Genomic DNA, 25653 nt, shown 5'->3' with positions numbered 1-25653 from the left:
AAGAAAGGAGAAAGAGAATAAAGGAGTACAGAGGTATAAGTAGGGGACCTACAGCACCATGATTTTTGAGTGCTTTTCACTATCTATCTGCTGGTCAGATAAGTGACAGCCTCCCAAGGCTTCTGCAGCTAAGAGGGTCCCTACGCCTTGTCCCTTATTCGTCTTTCCGCGGAATTGAGTGACCGATCCTGGCTTGGCACCGCTGGAATCGAGAGATGCAAGGAGGGTAAGAAGCACCCACACCTGATCTCCTATCTTTAGTGTACACATATTTTGAAATAGAGCTCTATACTTTGTTTTCTTTCTTTGGGATTGTGGCTTCAGTTTTGTAACTTGTTTGTGTGTGTAACATCTCTACATTTAAATAAGTAGGCACTAGCAATTTTGTAACCACATGATTAGAATCTAGCTTAATAAATTTTGGTAACCATTTATGCATAAGCCTGACTTGTTTTCTCTGGTTTACTGTAAAGCAGCCAACACAATTAAAGAACCTCAGCCGTTTTGGCTCTAAAGCCTGGCCATTAGGTGAGAGTACTAAGAGCCTAGCGTTGAGTTGTGCCGCCTCCACGGGGCAAACTCTTGGGGCACCTGTCAGTCAATCCTGGCTGCCCGCTGCGAAGGAGCTCTGAGCTCTAGCAGTTAAAGTCACGGGTGGTTAGGACCTTGGGGCATCCGTCAGCCTAGCCCGGGCTGCCCGCCGCGAAGGGACAGTGCGTCCTAGCGGTTAAAGTCACGGATGGTATAAACGGGCATAGCTGGCACCTCACCAAACATCCTTGGCCGTCGGCTAACAGTTTTAGAGGATTTTAATAATTTTGTAGGAATATATTTATACCCCTCCACCTGTAAAGTCATGCTGCTTTACTATTAAGGGTCCAACTGGGCAGGACTGAGAGAGAGAGGAAATTATAGAACAATCCATTTAATAGCATTATTTTTACATCATTTAATCAAGATCAGGGCCCATTTGTATATGCTAGGCACTGTACAAACACGTAAGAGAGTCCCTGCCCCAAGAGCTTAGAAGCTAAATTGACAAGAAAGGCAAAGGGTGGAGGAAAAGGAATATTATCTTGACTTTACAGATGGGGACCTGAAGCACAGAGAGAGTAAGTTATTTGCCTAAACTAAGGTCACACAGGAAGTCTGTGGCAGAGCCAGGAATTAAACCCAGATCTCCTAAGCCCCCACCCATGGACTTAAACACAAGAATATCTCTCCCTTCCAGATGTGTTCTTTGTTTCTCAGGTGAACGAATTCATTGCCTTGACACATAATGTAGTTATTAAAATAGCTTCTAATTATTTTTGCCAGAAGGGTTTTTATTGAAGAAATTGTGTTAATACTTTTTACAATATTTTAATACTTATATACAGCTGTATATACACTAGCATATAAATGTGTTTTCCTCGACAGTTTGACAGCCTGCTGGTCAAGTCAAATAAAATCCACATAATTAAAGCAAAGCAATTTTAGACATTTTCAGAGATCATCTCCAATCAGAAACAGCTTTAAAAGCTTCAGAGCGTGTGCTATGGTAAGCCTTTCCCAAACAGTATGTCAATATGTAATGTTAGATCCCCTTAGTATATTATACCACCAAAGTGACCATTAACTGAGAACAGAACCTTTAGTCACTTTACAGCTTCCCCTGGCTCAGCCCTAGAAAAAGACATAACAATTGTCTTACCAGAATTGGGCAACGGTATAACTAGTCCCATATCTTACCTTCCAGCAATCAATGTTACATAATGCTGCAGGGGACTGTAAAAAGGCATAACACACCAGTGCTATAGTACAATGACATACCAAATGGTAGAACATTAATTTTTACTGTGATTGAGCCATAGGGCCTGATCCTGAGCAATAAGCACCTGCAGTTTAAACTACTTCAATGCGAGTGACAGATGCTCAACACCTCTCAGCACCAACAACTTCAGTTAATGAGAAGGCATAATTAATAAATGCCATACTACTTTCTTATCCCAAGAGGATGAATTAACTACAAGCTAGGATTTTAACATAAAGATATGCAAAATTACTGTCTGATTTTTGGAGATACTAGCTTTATAAAAAAAATTATTTACCAGTATTCACTTTTGAAGTTATATGCGTTACATCGATTTTCTTGGACTTGACCAAAGTAGATCGTGTGGAAGGACTTCTGACAAAATTCTTCTTGTGATCTGAAGCCTTACTTATTTTAGAAAGAGGTGCAAAGATACCTAGAGAATTAAAAAAAAAGACATGCATCTCTTTCTGTATGCAATATGTAAAACAAGAGAAGCAGTAGTGCAAAAAAAAAAATCTAGCTATTCTCTCTTAGATTACTCTGTTTAACATAGTACCTCAGTGCCTCAATCATTAATGGATTGTTATACTCACACCTGGTGAGGTAGGGAAGTACTATTCCTATTTTATAGATGGGAAAATCATTTGCTCTATCCTGTGCCTCAGTGCTCTGCCCAGCATCACACAGAATGCTTGTGGCTGATCTGGAAACTGAGACAGATCATCCCTCAGCACAAACTCCTGCATCATCCCACAGGTGGAAATGAAATGCCAAGCAAATTTACAACACACACACACCTCAATTTGACAAACAAAGAAAAGAGACTACATCACATTCCTTTGAGGGTTATGCTGGAGAGAAATTTTAAGAAGGGCATAACTGTATGAATGCTCAAACAAATCTCTTTCAAAGTGGAAAGCCAGGTAAGCTATGAGAGAAAATGTCAAATAGAAACGAAACAATTACAATATGGCTGTGAGAAAAGCAAATAACCAATGAAGATGGCAAAACTGGAAAGATACTACACTGCAGTTTCAAGGAAGTAATCAGAAGTGACTTCTTTTGCAACACTTAGAACTGATAAAGTTAGGACCAATTAAAGGAATTTACAAAATAGAAAAATCTGGGACAAATAATTTGTATTTTTCGACCCAAAGATGCCTCATCTAATCAAACCAATGTTTTTCTTTTTTTTTAATTAAGGTTTCAAAGTATCTCTAAAACATCTAGAAAATAAAGTTATACCACATCTTGGTGCACACTTGAAGTACTGGACTTTTCCAACACTTCCGTCATTCTTTCCTTCTGGTTCATCCAGTTCTACACCAGCCCATTGCCCGCTGGCAAATTCTGTTGTGCCACAAAACCTTAATGTACCAACCTAAAGAAAAGAATCAACACAGAATGACTTTGTGAATAATAAATAAATACCATTTCCATTAGATACTATGTAAGATAGTAAGTCATCTCCAGATCCATTATCACTATACACACTGACTGATTTAGTTGGGGATTGGTCCTGCTTTGAGCAGGGGGTTGGACTAGATGACCTCCTGAGGTCCCTTCCAAACCCTGGTATTCTATGATTGCCACTTTCACATTCCTTTGCGTTCCTTGAGGGCAGAGATCCTTTTCCTTCAAGAATGCCAGCCAGTGAGTGTTGTAAGATATAAGAGACAGATTGAACAAAAGCAGTATTTATTGGCAGTTATCACAACAGAAATGAGTCACAGACAACATGTACCATTAGACAATGACATCACTTCAGCAAAATACTGCAGTGCACGTCTTACTAAGCAGGGTTCATTCATTTTGACTTCAAAGGGTAACCCACCTGCTTAAAGTTAGGCACATGCTTAAGTATCCTGAAGAATACAGGCCTCTACCGAATGAGGGAGGGAGATTATAAAATAAAACAAACCACCACATTCAGACTACCCCTAAAATTTAAAGATAAGCTGCAAAGGAATTTATTTTCAAAGAGTCCATGACCTTTATTCCTTCTTGCTGATGCAAAAAAAAAAAAAAAAAAAAGCCTAAAAAATTGTTTTGGTTTTGAATCTAGATCCTGCTTTTTTTTAAAAAAAGGATCAGGAGCATTGAGACCGTCTTCTTTGATTTTGCCAGTGGACTTCTTCTGGTCTCAGCAGATGTGTATTACAAGCCCACAAGCCTTACTTTAAGGGGCAGGGCGCTGACTCATCAACAAAGATGTCCTTTCTCCCAACAGTTTTAGATGGCGGATTTAAATCAGTTTTAAAACTTACAGTTTTTTAATTAGTCTTACTAAAAATAAAAAAATCTCCCTCTTTCAATTACTCAGCTTTCAATCTTTTGTGTTGCTAGTTTATCACTATAATTTCAAGGGCAGATAAGGCATTGGGGTGGAGGGGAAGGGAGTGTTAACATTAGAAATTCAGCAAACAGAAGCCTCCCCACTCCCCCTTTTAAAAAATGTATTTAAACAGAACTGTTCAGACTAACCTTCTTTATATATCAGAAAGCAGCAAGAAAGGGAGAGAGCCTCCTTCCTCTCTCCCCCCGTTTTACCTGTCCCCTTTAAGTTTGACTATTATAGGATTACTTAATCCAGAGGTCCCCAAACTGTGGGGCATGCTCCCCAAGAGGGATGAGGAGGAACGCTTGGGGAAGCGTGACTGAGGCCCAGGCCCACCCTCACGGGGAGGCGGGGAGGGAGCGACACACAGCAGCTGCCCCCCCTCCACACCTGCCCCCAGCTGTGGCCCCAGCCCCCTTACTCTTGTCCATGTCCCCCTCTCCCGGAGCCACAACCCCGCTCCCGGCCCCGGCTGCAAGCCTGACAGGGGCAAATGGGGGGTGTCATAAATATAAAGGGAAGGGTAAACCCCTTTAAAATCCCTCCTGGCCAGAGGAAAAATCCTCTCACCTGTAAAGGGTTAAGAAGCTAAAGGTAACCTTGCTGGCACCTGACCAAAATGACCAATGAGGAGACAAGATACTTACTTTCAAAAGCTGAGAGGAGGGAGAGAAACAAGGGGTCTGTGTCTGTCCGTATGCTGCTTTTGCCAGGGACAGAACAGGAATGGAGTCTTAGAACTTTTAGTAAGTAATCTAGCTAGGTATGTGTTAGATTATGATTTCTTTAAATGGCTGAGAAAAGAACTGTGCTGAATAGAATGACTATTCCTGTCTGTGTGTCTTTTTTGTAATTTAAGGTTTTGTCTAGAGGGGATTCTCTATGTTTTGAATCTAATTACCCTGTAAGGTATTTACCATCCTGACTTTACAGAGGTGATTCTTTTTTACTTCTATTAAAAGTCTTCTTGTAAGGAAACTGAATGCTTTTTCATTGTTCTAAGATCTAAGGGTTTGGGTCTGTGGTCACCTATGCAAATTGGTGAGGATTTTTACTAAACCTTCCCCAGGAAGTGGGGTACAAGGGTTGGGAGGATTTTGGGGGGAAAGACATGTCCAAACTATGTTTCCCAGTAAACCCAGTTAAAGTTTGGTGGTGGCAGTGGAAATTCCAAGGGCAAAGGGTAAAATTAATTTGTACCTTGGGAAAGTTTTAACCTAAGCTGGTAAAAGTAAGCTTAGGAGGTTTTCATGCAGGTCCCCACATCTGTACCCTAGAGTTAAGAGTGGGGAAGGAACCTTGACAGGGGGTGTGAGGTAGAAAGTTTGGGGACCACTGACAATCTATATCCACAAACTCTGGCCTCTGACAGCCTATTGGAGGTGCAGCACTTTAGTCGCATCTTTTCAGACTAAAGGGCTCCAAGTCTAGAAAACTCCATCCATATAGACAGTGAAAGTGTTACAGTTTACAGAACCATTGAATATTAGGGTTGGAAGGGACCTCAGGAGGTCATCTAGTCCAACCCCCTGCTCAAAGCAGGACCAATCCCCAACTAAATCATCCCAGACAGGGCTTTGTCAAGCCTGACCTTAAAAACTTCTAAGGAAGGAGATTTCACCAGCTCCCTAGGTAACGCATTCCAGTGTTTCACCACCCTCCTAGTGAAAAAGTTTTTCCTAATATCCAACCTACACCTCCCCCACTGCAACTTGAGACCATTACTCCTTGTTCTGTCATCTGCTACCACTGAGAACAGTCTAGAGCCATCCTCTTTGGAACCCCCTTTCAGACAGTTGAAAGCAGCTATCAAATCCCCCCTCATTCTTCTCTTCTGCAGACTAAACAATCCCAGTTCCCTCAGCCTCTCCTCATAAGTCATGTGTTCCAGTCCCCTAATCATTTTTGTTGCCTTCCGCTGGACGTTTTCCAATTTTTCCACATCCTTCTTCTAGTGTGGGGCCCAAAACTGGACACAGTACTCCAGATGAGGCCTCACCAGTGTCGAATAGAGGGGAACGATCACGTCCCTCGATCTGCTGGCAATGCCCCAATTTATACATCCCAAAATGCCATTGGCCTTCTTAGCAACAACAGCACACCATTGACTCATATCCAGCTTCTCGTGCACTGTAACCTCTAGGTCCTTTTCTGCAGAAGATGTTCAGTGCTCTGGTGCAATGTCAAAATAAAAACTAGCATTCTATGTATGTAACTGAAATAAGTACAAACTTCTTTCTTCTTGTTCTGAAGCTTTTACTGACTTGCAGCTCGAGCATTTTTGATGGCTGTTATTTTCTTCTTCGCTTTCATTGTGTAATAGTTTCTGGCTAAACAACTTTCATATGTTAATTCTCTTGTCAGAACAAGCAGTTTCTTGTATATATTTCAGTTACCATACCTTTTGTATAGCTAATGATTGTGTCACCTTTCCTGACCCAATTTCAGTAACATGTCAAATGCAAATTCAAAATGGAAGCTGCTTCATACATTGCGAGGGAAAGATTTTGAATTGAAAAGAACAAATTATAAATCTAAAGTTAATATCAGAAAAATCAAATATGCAAGTACTGTTGTCACAGGTGCATGAAAACCCAAATGCTGAATTCTGCTCTTATAAATAGATGTTTCAGCAAACTTTGCATGTGTGCTTATGGCAATCTTTAAAAACATCCTATTGCTTTTAAATCATTTCTAAGTCCTTGCTACCTACAAGAAGAGGAAAAAGTATATGACTTCATATATACCAATATAGCTACCAGCAGAACAACAAGTTTCCAAACTTATCTAGTTTAAAGCCATTAAAATTTGAGCTGCAGTTATTTAACTAAAGTACTACTCATTGCTCCTTAGATTATATTCCTACCTCTATAACACGGCAGTGTTTCATCAAAGGAGATGTTAGCTGCATTGCACCAATGAAATTAAACAACTAACCTGCTAAGTAGAATTAAATGTACCTTTTACCAGTTTCTGGAAATGGAAACTAGATTAATTCTAAGCAATATAAATTCCTGTCACAAGATCAGGATGGTATTTGTGAGCCCTGGCAGCATTTTGGATCCATACCCCATAAAGACTAAGACCCACTTATTTATTATGATGGACTGTTAAGGAAGGGTTTGCAGGTAAAAAAAAAAAAAAAAAGATTTTGCCTGCCAAAACCTGCTTTTCACAACAGTGAAAAAGTTTCACTACTACATAAGCTTTCAGCTTCTCATGAGGAGATTTTCCTTTCCACCTATTTTCCAGCAATGGAAATATTTTCGCATCTCTACTGTCATCCACATCTCATACCTTCCAGAAGTTATTTTACATTTACAAATAAGAAATCAGTTTCAAACATACTACAAATGCCCCATTCACAGGAGATTACTTGTGCAGTTTCAAATTTGCTCACGTACCTTTTGTCCTGCAATAACAACACGATCTCCTAGTTTCAAGCCAAGTGACATAAGCATGGCCTTGCCAGTGACATGATCATAGTTTGGAAGCATGGCCTTTGAGATGTCACATGACAGAGGCACTGCATCCAACAGCATCTGCTTGATTTCTTTTGCACTTGCTGCAGCATCTGCCATCTCCAATGGCATGTCTACCGGATCAGGAACCACGTCTGCTGGAATCTGTCCTTTATCATTCTATATAAACAAGGTAGAATAATTAAAAGACTTAACATAAAGACAGGCCAAAACTTGGCTGTGCAGAAGTAGAGTCCACGTATAAGATTTAAAATCCCCTTGCTACCATTTTTGTTGTTGTTGTTAGTAACCAGCAGGCAAAATTTTCAAACATGCATATATAAAAATATTAAATAGGCATTTGACTGAGACAAAATACAGCATTTTAAAGTGCATGTTATGAAGGACTAAGAAAATAGACTGCAATGATGTTCTGAAAGTTTCCACGCCATCGCTGGCACACGAACTAAGGATTCTCCAGGTGGCCTTAATACAATTGATATTTGCTCGTTAAAAAAGTAGTATATCGTATACAGTCCCTGGAACTAGTTGACCAAAAGCAGCCCACTAAAAAGCTACTAGCTGGCAATGGCTTTCCATCATTACCAACTTGCACCAAATCTGATATGGTGAGCCAAACCATGGTCTATGCTACAATTTTTGACGAGGTTTTTAACTAGGTTGTGATATGCTTGGCTCGAACATGGCTCGTGTCTCCTCACAACATCGGATGCCTAGTATTTGGTTCGTAACTAAGGAGCTAGCAAGGCTTCATTCTCAGTGGTTAAGTTGCCCACATAGTTGTAGCCCAGTTACCTGGTCCTCCTGTCTCTCAGTTATGTGCTGGTGCATCCCAAAGCACACTGTCCACGTGCTGCATGCATGCAGCCTGGAAACTTTATTTCAAAGCAATATGAAAAGGCTACCTAGACTTTCCTAGAAGGTAGGATACAAAGACTGTTTGGTAGCTACAGCAGACACCAACAAGGTAGCCATGGCTGTATGTGAAAACAGTTGCCCCATGGACAATTTAGCTATGCTTGTGGTAATCCAGGTCAGATTATTATTTAGCATTTATATTATGCGAGCATCTAAAGGATACCAGGTTGAGATCCAGGTTGAGACTCACTGTAAAAAGCATGATAAATGACAGTCCCTGCCCCAAAGTGCAAATGAGAGCATCATGAACTGGCTTCAAATACATGGCTGTACTTTAGTATTGACAGGCCTTAGAATACAGGACGTTCTATGCATGGAAAAACATTGATGCTCTTAGTCTAGTTCCAAATGGACAATGAAATCTAAGGGCTGGGCTACATTTGCAGCTGTAGAGCGCTTTGAGTTAAACCAGCCTTTGGAGAGCGCAGTAAGGAAAGCGCTGCCGTCTGTCCACACTGACAGCTACAAGTGCACTGCTGTGGCCACATTCGCGGCACTTGCAGCAGCATTAGGAGCGGTGCATGATGGGCAGCTATCCCACAGAGCACCTCTTCCCATTCTGGCACTGTGGCTTGTGGGAAGGGGGTGGGGTGCGGGGCATTCTGGATCCTGCCCCAACGCCCCGTGATGCATCGCTTCGCATCCCAACAATCCCTGTGTTTCCGTCCACATTTGGCGCCATCTTTCAACGGTTTCTGTGCGGTGCACTCTGTCTTCCCTTTCTGTCTGTGGGAATGGAGCCCGAACTGCTGAGGAGGATGCTGACGAGTCTCACCAGCACGTCACGTTTGGCAGTCGAGTTATTCCTTATGATCCAAAGTGACAGTGAGGAGTCGGACGAGGATATTGAGTCGTGTAACGCATATGACATAAAATTGCTTGTCTCATTCACGGACATGCTCTCCACCGTGGAACGCCGCTTTTGGGCTCGGGAAACAAGCACTGAGTGGTGGGATCACATCGTTCTGCAAGTCTGGGATGATGAGCAGTGGCTGCAGAACTTTCGGATGAGAAAAGCCACTTTCATGGGACTGTGTGATGAGCTCGCCCCCACCCTGCGGCGCAAGGACACAAGATTGAGAGCTGCCCTGACGGTGGAGAAGTGGGTGGCTATTGCAATCTGGAAGCTGGCAACTCCAGACAGCTACCGATTGGTCACTAACCATTTTGGAGTGGGAAAGTCAACCGCTGGAATTGTGTTGATGCAAGTTTACAGGGCCATTAATCTCATCCTGCTCAGAAGAACCGTGACTCCGGGTAACGTGCATGACCTTGTGGCTGGCTTTCAACAAATGGGTTTCCCTAACTGCGGAGGGGCGATAGATGGGACGCATGTTCCTATTCTGGCACCAGACCACCTAGCCTCCGAGTAGGTTAATTGGAAGGGGTATTTCTCCATGGTTCTCCAGGAGCTTGTGGATCACCCTAGGCGTTTCACTGACATTAACGCAGGCTGGCCCGGAAAGGTGCATGACACACGCATCTTTCGGAACACTGGACTGTTCAGGAAGCTGCAAGCCGGGACTTTTTTCCCAGACCAGAGGATCACCATAGGGGAAGCCGAAATGCCCATTGTGATCCTTGGAGACCCCGCTTACCCCTTAATGCCGTGGCTCATGAAACCCTACACAGGGATCCTGGTCAGCAGCCAGGAAAGGTTCAACTACAGTCTCAGCCAGTGCCGAATGACTGTCGAGCATGCTTTTGGCCGTTTGAAGGGCCACTGGCGCTCTCTTTATGGAAAGCTGGACTTGGCCAAAGGTAGCATCCCCACGGTTATATCCACGTGCTGTACCTTCCAAAATATTTGTGAAGGGAAGGGTGAAAGCTTCACTCAGGCATGGGCCTCGGAGGTTCAACACCTGGAGGCTGAATTTGTACAGCCAGAGAGCAGTGCTATTAGAGGGGCCCAGCGTGGGGCTGCAAGGATTAGGGATGCCTTGAGGGAGCAATCTGAGGCTGAAAGCCACCAGTTATGTCTGTTGCTCTGCACGGGAGTTAAGTGCAGTGGCTGTGTTTGGTACACTGAATTGTAGTGCTTTTTGCTTTCCTGGGCTAAGGTATATTTTGCTTTATGCACTAATAAAGTATGTTTTCAAAGTGAAAAACTCCATTTATTGCAAAGAAAATTCATTTCTTGAAATAAAAACAAAGTAACACAGCAATACCACAATGGCAAGGGGGTGGGGTGGGGACCGGTTCACCCACAGACTTGAATATGTCCTGATTTCATACTCTGGAATCCTGTCTGGAGTGCTGTGCACTGAGTGCTGCACTTCAGGATGGCTATAAGGCATGTTGAGGGGGGTTGAGTGCAGTGGATAAGGGTCGTAGTTTTCATGGGTGGATGGTGAAGCTAGGGGTGTAGGAGGCAGCTGGGAGCAGTAAGAACCCAGATGTGGGGCAAAGTGGGTTGGAGGGGATATGGGGGCACAAGGGAAAGAGTTTTGGGACAAGGGCTGCAGGGGGTGGCGAGCGTAGTTGTGCTCTGCCTGCATGGCGACGAGCGCCTGGATAGAGTCTGCTCGGCGCTCCATTATGCTGATCAGCCAATCTGTGCTTTGCTGCCGGAGCACCGCGTTTTGCTGCTGGCAATCCCCATTCTTCTGGCGGATCCTCCTTTCACTCTCCCTCCACTTCTGTGCCTTTCGATTCTCTTCCACAGACTGCTGCATCACTTCCTGCAGCATGTCTTCTTTGCTTTTACGGGGCCTCTTCCTGAGTGCTCTCAGTCTGTCGGCCAGTGATAACACCAGTGGCTGAGATCTCAAGGTTGCACCTATACAGGCAAAATGCAACACTTAACAGAGGAAGCATTGTACACACCAGACAGAGCAATGATTCCCCCGTACTTATGGAGGGCAATCACAGTCCATACAAAACCATACTTTGCCTGTCCCAAAGCGAGCGTACAGTATAGCACAATAGCCTGACTGGGACAAGAACCACGCTGGCTCTCCCAATAAACCTGTGCAGGTGCATTGCCCACGTTCTGTCTGAGACTTTTGAAGAGATCACTGATGCCGATTACCGTGATGTGATAGACCACATCAATGCGCTATTCTGCATCTAGGCATGCAAACATCCCAAACCCTCCTTGCCCAAAGAGCTTCCTTCCCGGAAAAAAAAGCCGCTTACCAGGAACCTCCTCTGGTGTTTGTCCTTCCCCAAGCACCGGCCGCCGTGATTGGCTGCCTTCCTCCTGGCTCGAGAAGAGCTCCTGGCTGCATGCATCTAGGGATTCCGGGGTGTCTCTCCCCGCCTCAGCACCCTTACTAGCATTTCCCTCATCCTCATCCTCCTCCACCTCCTCCTCCCCCCCCTTGCTGTGCTGGGCTCGGAAGTGTCCATGGTGGTCATTGGAGTAGAGGTGGGGTCGCCCCCAAGTATCGCGTCCAGCTCTTTGTAGAAACGGCAGGTCACGGGGGCAGCACCGGAGCAGCCGTTTGCCTCGTGGGCTTTGCGGTAGGCATTCCACAGCTCCTTCACTTTAACCCTGCACTGCACTGCACTGCGTCCCGGTCATGGCCCCTTTCCATCAGGGCCCTTGATATCTGCCCAAAGGTATCGTAATTCCTATGGCTGGAGCGCAGCTGGGACTGCACAGCTTCCTCCCCCCAAACACTGATGAGGTCCAGCACCTCGCCATTGCTCCATACTGGGGATCGCCTGATGCGTGGAGGCATGGTTGCCTGGAAGGACGCGATGAGAGCACTCCACGCCTGGCTGAGAAAACAGGAAGGGGATTTTCAAAATTCCCAGGAAATGTAAAGGGCAGGTCTGACAGTTGCTCACCTGAGAACAGGGCAGCAGAGTTCAAAAGTGATGACCAGAGTGGCTAGAACAGGCATTGTGGGACACTTCCGGAGGCCAATCAGAGCGCATTAGGAGTCCACGCTGGCGCCGTTGCGCTCCAGCAAGAGCGCAACAAACGTTATTCCTTCTGGGGAGGTGGAGTACCAGGAGCGCTCCAGCCGCGGAGTCAGAGCACTCTACGTGCCTTGCCAGCGTGGACGGGTCGGAAGGTGGAGAGCTCTTGGCAGCTTTATTGTGCTATAACGCTCAAGCGTAGCCAAGGCTTAAGTATACACACTATCAACTGATGGGGTATGAAGATTGACCCACTATGCAATTCTTAAGATGAGCAAATCAAAGAGCTTATGGAATTATTTTAAGATAATACAGCAGCTCTTTCATTTTCTCTCTTTAGTAACGTGGTCCAGGCACACCCATACTTTGCCACAGACCTATTGTTTTTAGCAGAACAGCTGTAGAAGGAAAACACGCAAGAGCTTGTGGTAGACCATTAACTATGATAGGTGTGGCCAAAATCTCTCCTTTTTTCCAGGGATCACGAGTTGAGGAGGTACCCATTAAACTGTTTTAAAGCCATACAATTGGAAGTATAAGGGCAAACAAGGCACTATTCTTAATGTACACATTGATAAATATATCAAATATACCAAAATCCCACACTAATATTTCCATAACTCTAAATCTTTTCTTTCTTAGGAGCCGCTGTAGCAGAAGCCACTCTGGTTTCCTTCAGGACAAAGTCAGAGTTACTAATCTGCAATATGGGAGATTCAGGTTCAGCAGCCACCACAAGACTCTTTCCCCATACGCGAGCGGCATTCAGATCTGTCAGAGAGACTGTGTTTGGGCTCATGTGATTAGGGCAAGACGATTAATACACAGCATTTGTGATGATCTTAGGTTGCATTCCTGTGTTTCTGAACAGAGGTACAGCTGTGTGATAATGGCTACTTTAGGGGACAAAGGAGCACTAAACAATAAAAAGACAGGCATACATACAGTAATGGGAAAATCTGAGGAATGTGACTAAACTGACCTTTAGACAGAACTGGATCTTGACAGAAATCTAAGGTTGGATACATAACAGATCACAGCTGCCCAAAAAGGAAAATCTTCCAAAATTAATTACCAACGATTTTCAGGCAGTACCACTCAATATAATACATTTTCAACTGACCAAAATCCAGGACTGGTTGTTACTTTTGTTTTTGTGTGTGTGTGTTTGGCTATTTTTCTTAAGTGTAACGAGACAAGGTAGGTCTGCTGGTGAGAGAGACAAACTTTTGAGCTTACACAGAGCTCTTCTTCAGGTCTGGTAAATGTATTCAGTGGGTATGTCTATGCTGCAATTACAAACCAATGGCTGGCCCGTGTCAGTTGACTCAGGCTCATGGGGCGCAGGCTAAGGGACTGTTCAATTATGGTGTAGTGTAGACATTGGGGCTCACAGTTACCCAAGCCCTGCAAGCCAAGTCAGGTGATACAGGCCAGCCATGGGTTTTTAATTGCTGTGTAGGCATATGCAGAGTGTCACCTTGTATTTAGCTGTGAAAGAGATTATTTAGCATAAGTAGTTATACACATCTCACAAATGACAGAGTAGCAGCCGTGTTAGTCTGTATCCGCAAAAAGAACAGGAGTACTTGTGGCACCTTTTTCCATCCCACCATCAACCTCAGCCTAGACCAGTCCACACAAGCAGTCCATTTCCTGGACACTACTGTGCTAATACGTGATGGTCACATAAACACCACCCTATACCGGAAACCTACTGACCACTATACTTACCTACATGCCTCCAGCTTTCATCCAGATCACACCACACGATCCATTGTCTACAGCCAAACTCTAAGATACAACCGCATTTGCTCCAACCCCTCAGACAGAGACAAACACCTACAAGATCTCTATCAAGCATTCTTAAAACTGCAATACCCACCTGATGAAGTGAAAAAACAGATTGACAGAGCCAGAAGAGTACCCAGAAGTCACCTACTAGATGATCATAATGGTCCCTTCTGACCTAAATATCTATGAATCTATGAATCTACTACAGGACAGGCCCAACAAAGAAAATAACAGAACACCACTAGCCGTCACCTTCAGCCCCCAACTAAAACCTCTTCAGATCTACAACCTATCCTGAAAGATGATCCCTCACTCTCACAGATCTTGGGAGACAGACCAGTCCTCGCTTACAGACAGCCCCTGCAACCTGAAGCAAATACTCTCCAGCAACCACACAACAAAAACATTAACCCAGGAACCTATCCTTGCAACAAAGCCCGATGCCAACTCTGTCCACATATCTATTCAAGTGACACCATCGTAGTACCTAATCACATCAGCCATGCCATCAGCGGCTCATTCACCTTCACATCTACCAATGTGATATATGCCATCATGTGCCAGCAACGCCTCTCTGCCATGTACATTGGCCAAACCGGACAGTCTCTACGCAAAAGAATAAATGGACACAAATCTGACATCAGGAATCATAACATTTAAAAACCAGTAGGAGAACACTTCAGCCTCTCTGGTCACTCAGTAAAAGACTTAAAGGTGGCAATTTTGCAACAGAAAAGCTTCAAAAACAGACTCCAATGAGAAACTGCTGAACTGAAATTAATTTGCAAACTAGATACCATTAACTTGGGCTTGAATAGAGACTGGGAGTGGCTGGGTCATTACACAAATTGAATCTATTTCCCCATGTTAAGTATCCTCACACATTCAACTATCTGAAATGGGCTAACCTGATTATCACTACAGAAGTTTTTTTTCTCCTGCTGATAATAGATCATCTTAATTAATTAGCCTCTTAGAGATGGTATGTCAACTTCCACCTTTTCATGTTCTCTGTATGTATATATATATCTTCTTACTATATATGTTCCATTCTGTGCATCTGATGAAGTGGGCTGTAGCACACGAAAGCTTATGCTCAAATAAATTTGTTAGTCTCTAAGGTGCCACAAGTACTCCTGTTCTTTTTACATCTTACAAAGAACCTTTCAAGGGACCATTCAAGGTGAAGTGACCAGCTAACACCTCTCAAATCGTAGTGGGAAAGGAAGAAAAAGAAAAGCTGGGAGGAGAGGAGGTCATTATAGATTGTTGTAAAAAGCCATGAATTCAATGTATGTGTTTAGTTCATGATTTTTAGTATCTAGCAAAATTACAAATGTAAGCTCCCAGACTCATCCTTTGAAGGTGTTATGCAGGTTTCCAATGAGGACAGAGAATTCAGATAACCACACTCTCCAGCTTCCTCCCCGCCCTTTGTTTCCTCCCTATGACTGGAGAGGTGTTAACTGGACACTTCACCTTGAATGGTCCCTTGAAATATGTGTTAACTACTTATGCTAAACAATCTGTTCAGCCTTGTATTCAGAGTGTCACGCTAAATACACTTCCCAGACCTGAAGGAGAGCTCTGTGTAAGCTTGTCTCTCTCACCAACCACCTTGTCTTTCTTACATTCTGGGACCAACACGGCTACAACACCACTGCATACAAGTTTTCTTAAATGACAGTCAAATTAATCACTACACTCTCGAATGAACTCACACAGGAAAATCATAAAAGACAAAAAATCCCTAACACCTATGGACCACTTTTCACAAGCGATCACTGCATATCTGATCTTTCAGCACTATATCCTTGAAGAAAACTTGACAAATTTGCACCTTCAAAAGGCAAGCCAGGAAACTTAAATTCGTAACACTGCTAGGCACTAAAACCAAGGACATGGCTAATTACAACAACCTAACACACACCAGCCTGCTAACCCTCAATGGCCCACATCAAACCCCTTTTGCACAAACAATCTATCCCTTATTGCCCACTTTATTTCAAGGGACCTCCTAACGTTACCCATTATGCTTAACTGTGTCCCAATTTGTATTTAGCACAGAAACGCTGATTTCTTTCCCCAGACATGAAGAACTCTGGGTAGTTTGAAAGCTTGAACCCATCACCAACAGAAGTTGGTCCAATAAAAGATACCCCACCTACTTTGTCTCTCATATCCTGAGACCAACCTGGCTACAGCAACATTAAACAGTCAAAATAATTACTTTTCATCCTTTTGGTTCATCTGAAATCTTACACCTTACCCTAAAGGCAGGATTCGCTCCATGTTCCAGTAAACACTTCACTGCTGCAGTACACAAGTTAAACGCAGCAATATGCAAAGCTGTTCCAAAATCGAAGTCACTGCAGGTGGCATCCACATCTGCAATTAAACATCACGAGTGAGAATGGAAGAGGTGTTACTTGAAACATTTCAACATATAAATAAGCACTATCTTCTGTAACCCAGATGCTGATGAATGGTGATTTTATGTAGCACCCCTCCTTAATCATATATATATATACACACACACATATATATATATTCTTTACAAACTACCGTCTTCTAACTTAGTTAACTCCTGTCATTGCATAACGCTAACTGCTAATAGCTAAGTAGCAGATAGCACATAAGACTGAGCATTCTGGGTAAGTAAAAAAATGCTTGTACATTTATATTTCTATTCATTGTTTAAACAGGTAAAAACTTGGAAAAAGCTGTATTTTCCAGCCAACTGTGTTCTTTTTTATTGGACAAACACTGATTGCACCTCCACTTCCCTTATTTACTTCATAAAAAGCAAATGAATTAGTGATAGTAAAGGGTCTTAGATTGACAGATTACAGAATGAAATGTTATAATCCAATCAAGAACAGGTACAGTATAATACAAATTCCCCTAGATTACCCCAATGTGCCTCAACCTCCTTTTGGAGCAATAACTTTTAGCTAATAGAAAAGAGTTCAGTCTCAATATCCAATCTATCTTTGGCATCAACACAGAGGCTAACAAAATGGGTGCCAGTTCAGGATGTGGACATTTGTCCACAACGCCAATTCATTTCACTTATGGTACCAAGCAACCTTCATATGACTTTCAGATATTACTAATCTAGTTCAAATTTGAATCAGTAGCCATGAAAATGGACACAGAACTTTTCAACTCTGAGCTATCTAACTTCAAAAAGGTTGTGTACATGGCACACCAAAGCACACCAGTGCTCTAATGTGTTGCAGTCTAACTGTCCCATCTAGACCCTGCTGACATACTTTAAAAGGTATCTATTTTGCATTAACATAGTCCTGTTTGAAATGGGACTACACCAATGTGAACTATGTACCTTTATATATAAGCTTGAAATTATCAGTAAAATATCTAAGATAATCCATCTATAAGACCAGGCAAATTTGCATGCCTAGTTAGGCTATCAACCAGACATTTCCATGTCCATATATGGCCTGATTTTCAGAGTTGCTGAATACCGATATCACCAACGAAAGTCAATGAGACCTACAGGTGTTCAGCACCTCTGAAAATCCAGTCTTTTTTTTTTTTTAAATGAAAGCCTTCAAATATATCTAGTAGACCACCATCATGTCCTCGAAACTTAGTGACACATGTTGAGGTTATTAGCATTACCCCTTTATTGCATTTTACACTGACTAAATTATAATATTCAAAAACCTGTCAGAGAACACTTCAATCTCTTTGGTCACTCGATTACAGACCTAAAAGTGGCAGTTCTTCAACAAAAAAATTTCAGAAACAGACTCCAATGAGAGACTGCTGAATTGGAATTAATTTGCAAACTGGATGCAATTAACTTAGGCTTGAATAAAGACTGGGAGTGGATGTGTCGTTACACAAAATAAAACTATTTTTCCATGTTTATCCCCCCACCCCCCTACCGTTCCTCACACGTTCTTGTCAACTGCTGGAAATGGCCCACCTTGATTATCACTACAAAAGATTCCTCTGACCCCCGCCCCGCTCTCCTGCTGGTAATAGCTCGCCTTACCTGATCACTCTTGTTCTATCAACTTCATGAAAATCTCATACAGATACAGACAGACAGAATCTTCCTTTCCAAATGCAAACAGATGGACATCATACCAAAAGGACTGAAGGTAAAAAATCCATTACAATCTACATACCACACAGACTATGCTGACGGCTTGTGCCACACACTCTCAAAGAAACTGTGGAACCACCTGATCAACATCCTCTACAGCAAACAGGGAAAGATTAAGACTGAGCTCTCAAAACTGGATACTCTCATAAACAACCAACCTTCCACACAAACTTCCTCGTGGCTGGACTTTACAAAAACTAGACAAGCCATTTACAACACACACTTTGCTTCTCTACAAAAGAAAAAGGACACTAAACTACTACATGCCACAAGGGGCCACAACAGTAGGTCCCTTAACCCACCCAGCAATATTGTTAATCTATCCAACTATACTCTTAGCCCAGCAGAAGAATCTGTCCTATCTCGGGGCCTCTCCTTCTGCCCCTCCACTCCCACGAACATGGTACAGTTCTGTGGTGACCTTGAATCCTCTTTTCGACATCTCTGACTCAAGGAGTATTTCCAACACACCTCTGAACAACATACTAACTCACAGAGACCTTCCTACCAACACTACAAAAAGAAGGATTCTGGGTGGACTCCTCCTGAAGGTCGAAACAACAGACTGGACTTCTACATAGAGTGCTTCCGCTGATGTGCACAGGCTGAAATTGTGGAAAAGCAGCATCACTTGCCCCATAACCTCAGCCGTGCAGAACACAATGCCATCCGCTGCCTCAGAAACAACTCTCACATCATAATCAAAAAGGCTGACAAAGGAGGTGCTGTCGTCATCATGAATAGGTCAGAATATGAACAAGAAGCTGCTAGGCAGTTCTCCAACACCACTTTCTACAAGCCATTACCCTCTGATCCCACTGAGGGTTTCCAAAAGAAACTACACCATCTGCTCAAGAAACTCCCTGAAAAAGCACAAGAACAAATCCGCACAGACACACCACTAGAACCGCGACCAGCGGTTTTCTATCTGCTACCCAAGATCCATAAACCTGGAAATCCTGGACTCCCCATCATCTCAGGCATTGGCACCCTGACAGCAGAATTGTCTGGCTATGTAGACTCCCTCCTCAGGCCCTACGTTACCAGCACTCCCAGCTATCTTCAAGACACCACTGACTTTCTGAGGAAACTACAATCCATCGGTGATCTTCCTGAAAACACCATCCTAGCCACTATGAATGTAGAAGCCCTCTACACCAACATTCCACACAAAGATGGACTACAAGCCGTCAGGAACAGTATCCCCAGTAATGTCATGGCAAACCTGGTGCCTGAACTTTGTGACTTTGTCCTCACCCATAACTATTTCACATTTGGGGACAATGTATACCTTCAAGTCAGCGACACTGCTATGGGTACCCGCATGGCCCCACAGTATGCCAACGTTTTTATGGCTGACTTAGAACAACGCTTCCTCAGCTCTCGTCCCCTAATGCCCCTACTCTACTTGCGCTACATTGATGACATCTTCATCATCTGGACTCGTGGAAAAGAAGCCCTTAAGGAATTCCACCAGGATTTCAACAATTTTCCACCATCAACCTCAGCCTGGACCAGTCCACACAAGAGATCCACTTCCTGGACACTACGGTGCTAATAAGCAATGGCCACATAAACACCACCTTATACTGGAAACCTACTGACCGCTATGCTTACCTACATGCCTCCAGCTTTCATCCAGACCACACCACACGACCCATTGCCTACAGCCAAGCTCTACGATACAACCGCATTTGCTCCAACCCCTCAGACAGAGACAAACACCTACAAGATCTCTATGAAGCGTTCTTACAACTACAATATCCACCTGCTGAAGTGAAAAAACAGACTGACAGAACCAGAAGAGTACCCAGAAGTCACCTACTACAGGACAGGCCCAACAAAGAAAATAACAGAACGCCACTAGCCATCACCTTCAGCCCCCAACTAAAACCTCTCCAATGCATCATCAAGGATCTACAACCTATTCTGAAGGACGATCCCTCACTCTCACAGATCTTGGGAGACAAACCAGTCCTTGTTTACAGACAGCCCCCAAACCTGAAGCAAATACTCACCAGCAACCACACACCACACAACAAAAACACTAACCCAGGAACCTATCCTTCAAACAAAGCCCGTTGCCAACTGTGTCCACATATCTATTCAGGGGACACCATCATAGGGCCTAATCACATCAGCCACACGATCAGAGGCTCGTTCACCTGCACATCTACCAATGTGATATATACCATCATGTGCCAGCAATGCTCCTCTGCCATGTACATTGGCCAAACCGGACAGTCTCTACGTAAAAGAATAAATGGACACAAATCAGACGTCAAGAATAGTAACATTCAAAAACCAGTCGGAGAACACTTCAACCTCCCTGGTCAATCAAGTACAGACCTAAAAGTCGCAATTCTTCAAAAAAAAAAAACTTCAAAAAGAGACTCCAAAGAGAGACTGATGAATTGGAATTAATTTGCAAACTGGATACAATGAACTTAGGCTTGAATAGAGACTGGGAGTGGATGGGTCATTACACAAAGTAAAACTATTCCCCACCCCCACCCCCATTCCTCAGACGTTCTTGTCAACTTCTGGAAATGGCCCACCTTGATTATCACTACAAAAGTTTTTCCCACCCCCTCCTCCCCGCTCTCCTGCTGGTAATAGCTCACCTTACCTGATCACTCTTGTTACAGTGTGTATGTAACACCCATTGTTTCATGTTCTCTGTGTATATAAAATCTCCCCATTGTATTTTCTACTACATGCATCCAATGATGTGAGCTGTAGCTCAAGAAAGCTTATGCTCAAATAACTTTGTTAGTCTCTAAGGTGCCACACGTACTCCTTTTCTTTTTGCGGATACAGACTAACAAGGCTGCTACTCTGAAACCTGTCACAACATATATGAAAACAAAAGTACATAGACAAAACCTGAAGGCATGTTTAAACACATTTCCAGCTTAACTGGGTGCCCTGTACCATTACTTGGGAACTATCTGAAGGGAAAGAAATATGTAGCAATACAGTTTGTTGTGAATGATGTATATGGGATTATATACCAGAAGCATGACACATAAAAACATTATTTCATTCCCAAGGAATGAAACAGTTCTCATATCTGAATACGTTTGTCAATTTGAGGATAAACCAGTTCTCTATATAGGTTCACTCTAAAATTCTTAGAATTGAGAATGTTATGTGGAGGCATGCAGGGCATTTTACTGCTGCAGTAAATCAAGCTCATGTGGTAACTGGCTCTTCTTTGGAAGAGTGTCTCTAAATTCATGCCATACTCATTACACCTTTTGCTTGAAAGGTTACATATATCTTGTGACTTTTTTTTCCAGAACAGGTAAAGTAGGGACCCCTCCAAGGTACACTTGGGTCCCTCCATACAGCTCACGGCAAACAAACAAAAAAAAATGTTTTGTTTGTACATGCACACTTGTTTCTCTGCAAGATCTGAAATGAAAGAGCAACCACATTCTTATGGAACAGTCTGCCCAATTAAGTCTTGTTCCCAAAATGTTAAGAGTATCTCTTACACTAATCCAAACCTCCTGACACATTACGTCAACTAATATAAACTGTATCAGACAGGTTGTTTTATAAACATCTTAGGGCAATCACATTATTCTTAGGTTGTGGGTGTTACGCATGTGGGAGCTGATGAGGTGCAAGTTATTTATTTGTTTATATGTTTTCTTTATTTGGACAAAACCCTGACCTTCCTTGGAACCGCTGTGCAGGAGAACTGAACAAGTATGAGGCCAGGTGTTTGGCACAAGAGCCATTCTGATGCTGCAGGTCATGAAGAGACAGGGGGAGGGTGGCTGTTGCAACATGATGCTGACTGCTCTTCTGAACATGAGCAATAGTGGTTTGTCTCTTGTTGCTGGCTACAGTTTGTGGCCCTTACACTCTCAGGAGATATGGCACATTAGAAGGGAGACTTCTGGCTAGTGTTCGAGCACTGTGGAAAGATCCAGGCTTTCCTCAAGCAGCATCAGGGATTCAGCGAGAAAGGAGCTCCCTACAACAACAGAAGTCAGGATTTTGCCTTTTAATTGCACCCCTAGATATGAGTGCCTGCCCACCCTCCATTTGTTTTTGAGAAATGCTAAAGCAGTCACTAGCATCTATGCTTATGGATTAATACTCTGACAATTCCTTATACAAGATCGGGTAAACAAACCCTGTGTGTCTACATGACGTTTTAAGAGATGAAATGGGGTACTGAGTTGTCAATATTTATAAAAGGATACCTTTTCAGTGTTTAAAATGAAGTCTTTTTAATTACAGCTAGTTAAAAAGAAGCATCTGACAATTCCACAAGACAGCACAACCAGAAGGATGTTTATTTAGTACAATGCGCAAACTGTTTATTGGTGTAGATACTCACGCAGATTAGGAACACAGTAATATTGGCTTCTGCTTCAGAAACCAGTGTCAGTTACCTTTTGCATTAATATAATGGGTTAGACTTTAATTATTAATTTATACTATTATTTGCAGAACTTTAAATGCATTTATAACTACCAGTGAGGTCTCCCATCCCAATCTGTACCCATTCTACTATCTCAGATATGACACTTTAGTTGCTTCGTTTTTAAATGGGCAGTAGAGGTGAGACATATGAACACGTCAATAGCGGCTCCAATTGCTAGCAGCATGCATCTTTTTCACCTTCTGTTATGTTCACCAGAACTGATCTACCCCATAGCCTGCTTCTTCCTTTCTGAATCTTGATCACAAGGGCACCTCAGAAAGCCTCAGATTTCACAAATAGAACAGTTGTGCTCGTTTCTCCACATCTGCTCTTTCACTCTGCCAGCAAATGTTTAGAGGTGAGTAAACTGACGCTCTATTACCCTTTCTCCGCCTCCGCTCCCCCCTTCCCCCCAGCCATTCCCTTACTTCTCATTCACTATTTACGAAGTCTGATCCCATCATACTCTCTCTTCTTTAAAAACAACCTGGCCTATGCACTACAGCATAAACTCAGTTCAGAGAAAATGGACCGAAAAAGCAAACTAAAGAGAATGAGAAATAACTTTAAAAAAAAAATTATGGGAAAGTGCAGCTTCATCTATGCCTACACAACCCCATTTACTGGATGGATCAGTGGGGTTAACAGAAGGACAGAATGGCATATTATCTAAGAAAACTGATACTTGATAATACCTACCTTTGGGCTTTGCATTTTTCAAAATAACTCTAATAAGTTCTGGAACATCAAAGTAGGCAGCATAATGCAAAGCATTCATATTTGTCCAGCGACTACGCAAACTAGTATCTGCACCCAGATCAATAAGGTGAGAGGCGAATTTGGCAGCAGTCTCAACATCACCTGCAAAGCAGCTTTTTTTAGAAGTTGTTTTAAATGTTAGGTAAGAGTTTAATAGTGTGGTATAAATATACCAGCCTAGATATCACATATAATGCATTAGAAAACATTTGTATTCCAAATTATGGCTACACAGAGCAAAGCCTAGAGAAAGACATTTTGCTACAAAAAGGCTCTCTTGCGGATTAGGCAAGAAAGGAATCATGGGCATCAGAGGCAGGCCAGGGATGTGGTGGGGTGAGGCTCCACAATGCCTAATTTTCAAACCTTCTGCCAGCAAAGTTAAAGCTCCATCAGCCACCCCACACCCTTTTGCTGGAGCAGAGTGGAGAACTGGGTTCAGTATCAGTGTAAAAAGGTACTTTGATAGAAGCCAATAGGAGTCATCAAGAAAGAGAGGGCTAAAGGCACTCTTATTTCCTATAAACGTGCATGAAATGCAACCAAAGATTCCTTTTCTCTCCCAAGGAGCCTGAGATTTCAATATTACCAAGTGAGAAACCTCTCAGTTATGTTTAGGTTTTTTAATTGGTATTAATACATACAATAATTACTGCATCATCCCTTCTAATAGCCATTAAGGCACTATACAAATAAAATGTTTACAAAAGTTAAGGCCAAGCACTAGCAAATTTACTATAAGGAACAATTTTGAAACGGAAGAGGGGTAGACTCTGTGATTTATCGAGGCAAACAGTTCCATTTCTAATTTCTGTTTTTCTTTACTCACCAATACCATGAGCCCCTGACTTGCAGGTGTAATGTAAGAGAGTCATATCAGTCAGTCCATCTCTATCATTCACACTGCAGCCTCTATTAATGATCTGCAGAAAAACAGCACATGACTGGTGTAATTATTGAATAAATTCTGCTTTCACACATGGACTTATGCATTTGTTGTGTGGAGACTAGCAAAGCAGTTTGCTAAAGTGGACTACCAGTGCAATGTACAGTAGAACCTCAGAGTAACAAACACCAGAGTTACAAATTGACCAGTCAACCACACATCTCATTTGGAACAGCAAGTACACAATCAGGCAGCAGAGACCCCCCCCCGCCCCAAAAAGAGCAAACACTATACAGCACAGTACTATGTTAAATGTAAACTACTAAAAAAAAAAATACAAGGAAAGTTTAAAAAACATTTAACAAAGTAAGGAAAGTGTTTCTGTGATTGTTTGATTTAAATTAAGATGGTTAAAAGCAGCATTTTTCTTCTGCATAGTAAAGTTTCAAAGTTCTACTAAGTCAATGTTCAGTTGTAAACTTTTGAAAGAACAACCATGACGTTTTGTTCAAAGTTACAAACAACCTCCATTCCCAAGGTGTTCGTAACTCTGAGGTTCTACTGTGGCTATACATAACTCAGCAAAATGGATAGAAACAAATGACTAAATATCATTATTAACCTTTAGTGCTTACAGGTTTTAAATAATTTTTCCATCATTAGCAACAGCTTGGCTTTAATGTGTTGAAGAGTTAACTTTTCCAGTTCAGATGCAATGCAGCCCAGGAAAACTAAATCTATTTAAAACACTAATTTCACTTCCTCGCCCACACTTTAATCCTTTGGTCCCCCAGTACCCTGTTAAAACCTGTAGTTATAATGTTGTAAGAAGAATGCAGTCGGGAATATCTGGAAAAGCCTACAAAACCTGATGAAATAAGAAAAAAGGCTTCAGCTTCCAAGTGACTTAGATGCTTTTGGAAGTCCTACCTTTAACTTCTGACTTAGTTTTAATTTAGTTTGTCAGAATTTTAAAAGTTACTGGAAACAGAAAAGTGGAAGATGGGAAATCCTAATCATTTTAGTTCCAAAAAGAACTTCTCTATTTGTTTCTTCAACCCTCCCTTGCTTCCTTCTCACAATTTTCTTGAATAGTTATATACTGATTTTCCTTCTCTTTTGCAAAGATAGCTGAACGTCACCTCTACTGTGATTGGTGCCTGTATCACTGGTATGCTGATCAGTAGCTACGTGCTATAAGGCAAAAACAATCTCTTGAACCTATTATT

General features: G+C 42.5%; 1 protein-coding gene across 2 annotated transcripts in view; it reads right to left on the bottom strand.

Annotated features, from left to right (window-relative positions):
* The window catches only part of CLIP4 (CAP-Gly domain containing linker protein family member 4), a 65438-nt gene that overhangs the window by 23322 nt on the left and 16463 nt on the right, over positions 1 to 25653 (bottom strand). For both annotated transcript variants that reach the window (XM_073338632.1, XM_073338633.1), the window contains exons 5-10: positions 24368 to 24461; positions 23479 to 23640; positions 16467 to 16585; positions 7538 to 7774; positions 3041 to 3176; positions 2091 to 2228 (exon numbers count right to left, since the gene is read on the bottom strand). In XM_073338632.1, the coding sequence (XP_073194733.1) occupies positions 2091 to 2228; positions 3041 to 3176; positions 7538 to 7774; positions 16467 to 16585; positions 23479 to 23640; positions 24368 to 24461 (886 nt within the window). The remainder of the gene's footprint in view (positions 1 to 2090; positions 2229 to 3040; positions 3177 to 7537; positions 7775 to 16466; positions 16586 to 23478; positions 23641 to 24367; positions 24462 to 25653) is intronic.

This window comes from Lepidochelys kempii, chromosome 3 (genome assembly GCF_965140265.1).
Source record: "Lepidochelys kempii isolate rLepKem1 chromosome 3, rLepKem1.hap2, whole genome shotgun sequence".
Taxonomy (NCBI): domain Eukaryota; kingdom Metazoa; phylum Chordata; order Testudines; family Cheloniidae; genus Lepidochelys; species Lepidochelys kempii.
The sequence above is the reverse complement of the archived record's forward strand: the minus strand, read 5'-3'. Positions and strand labels throughout refer to the sequence as shown.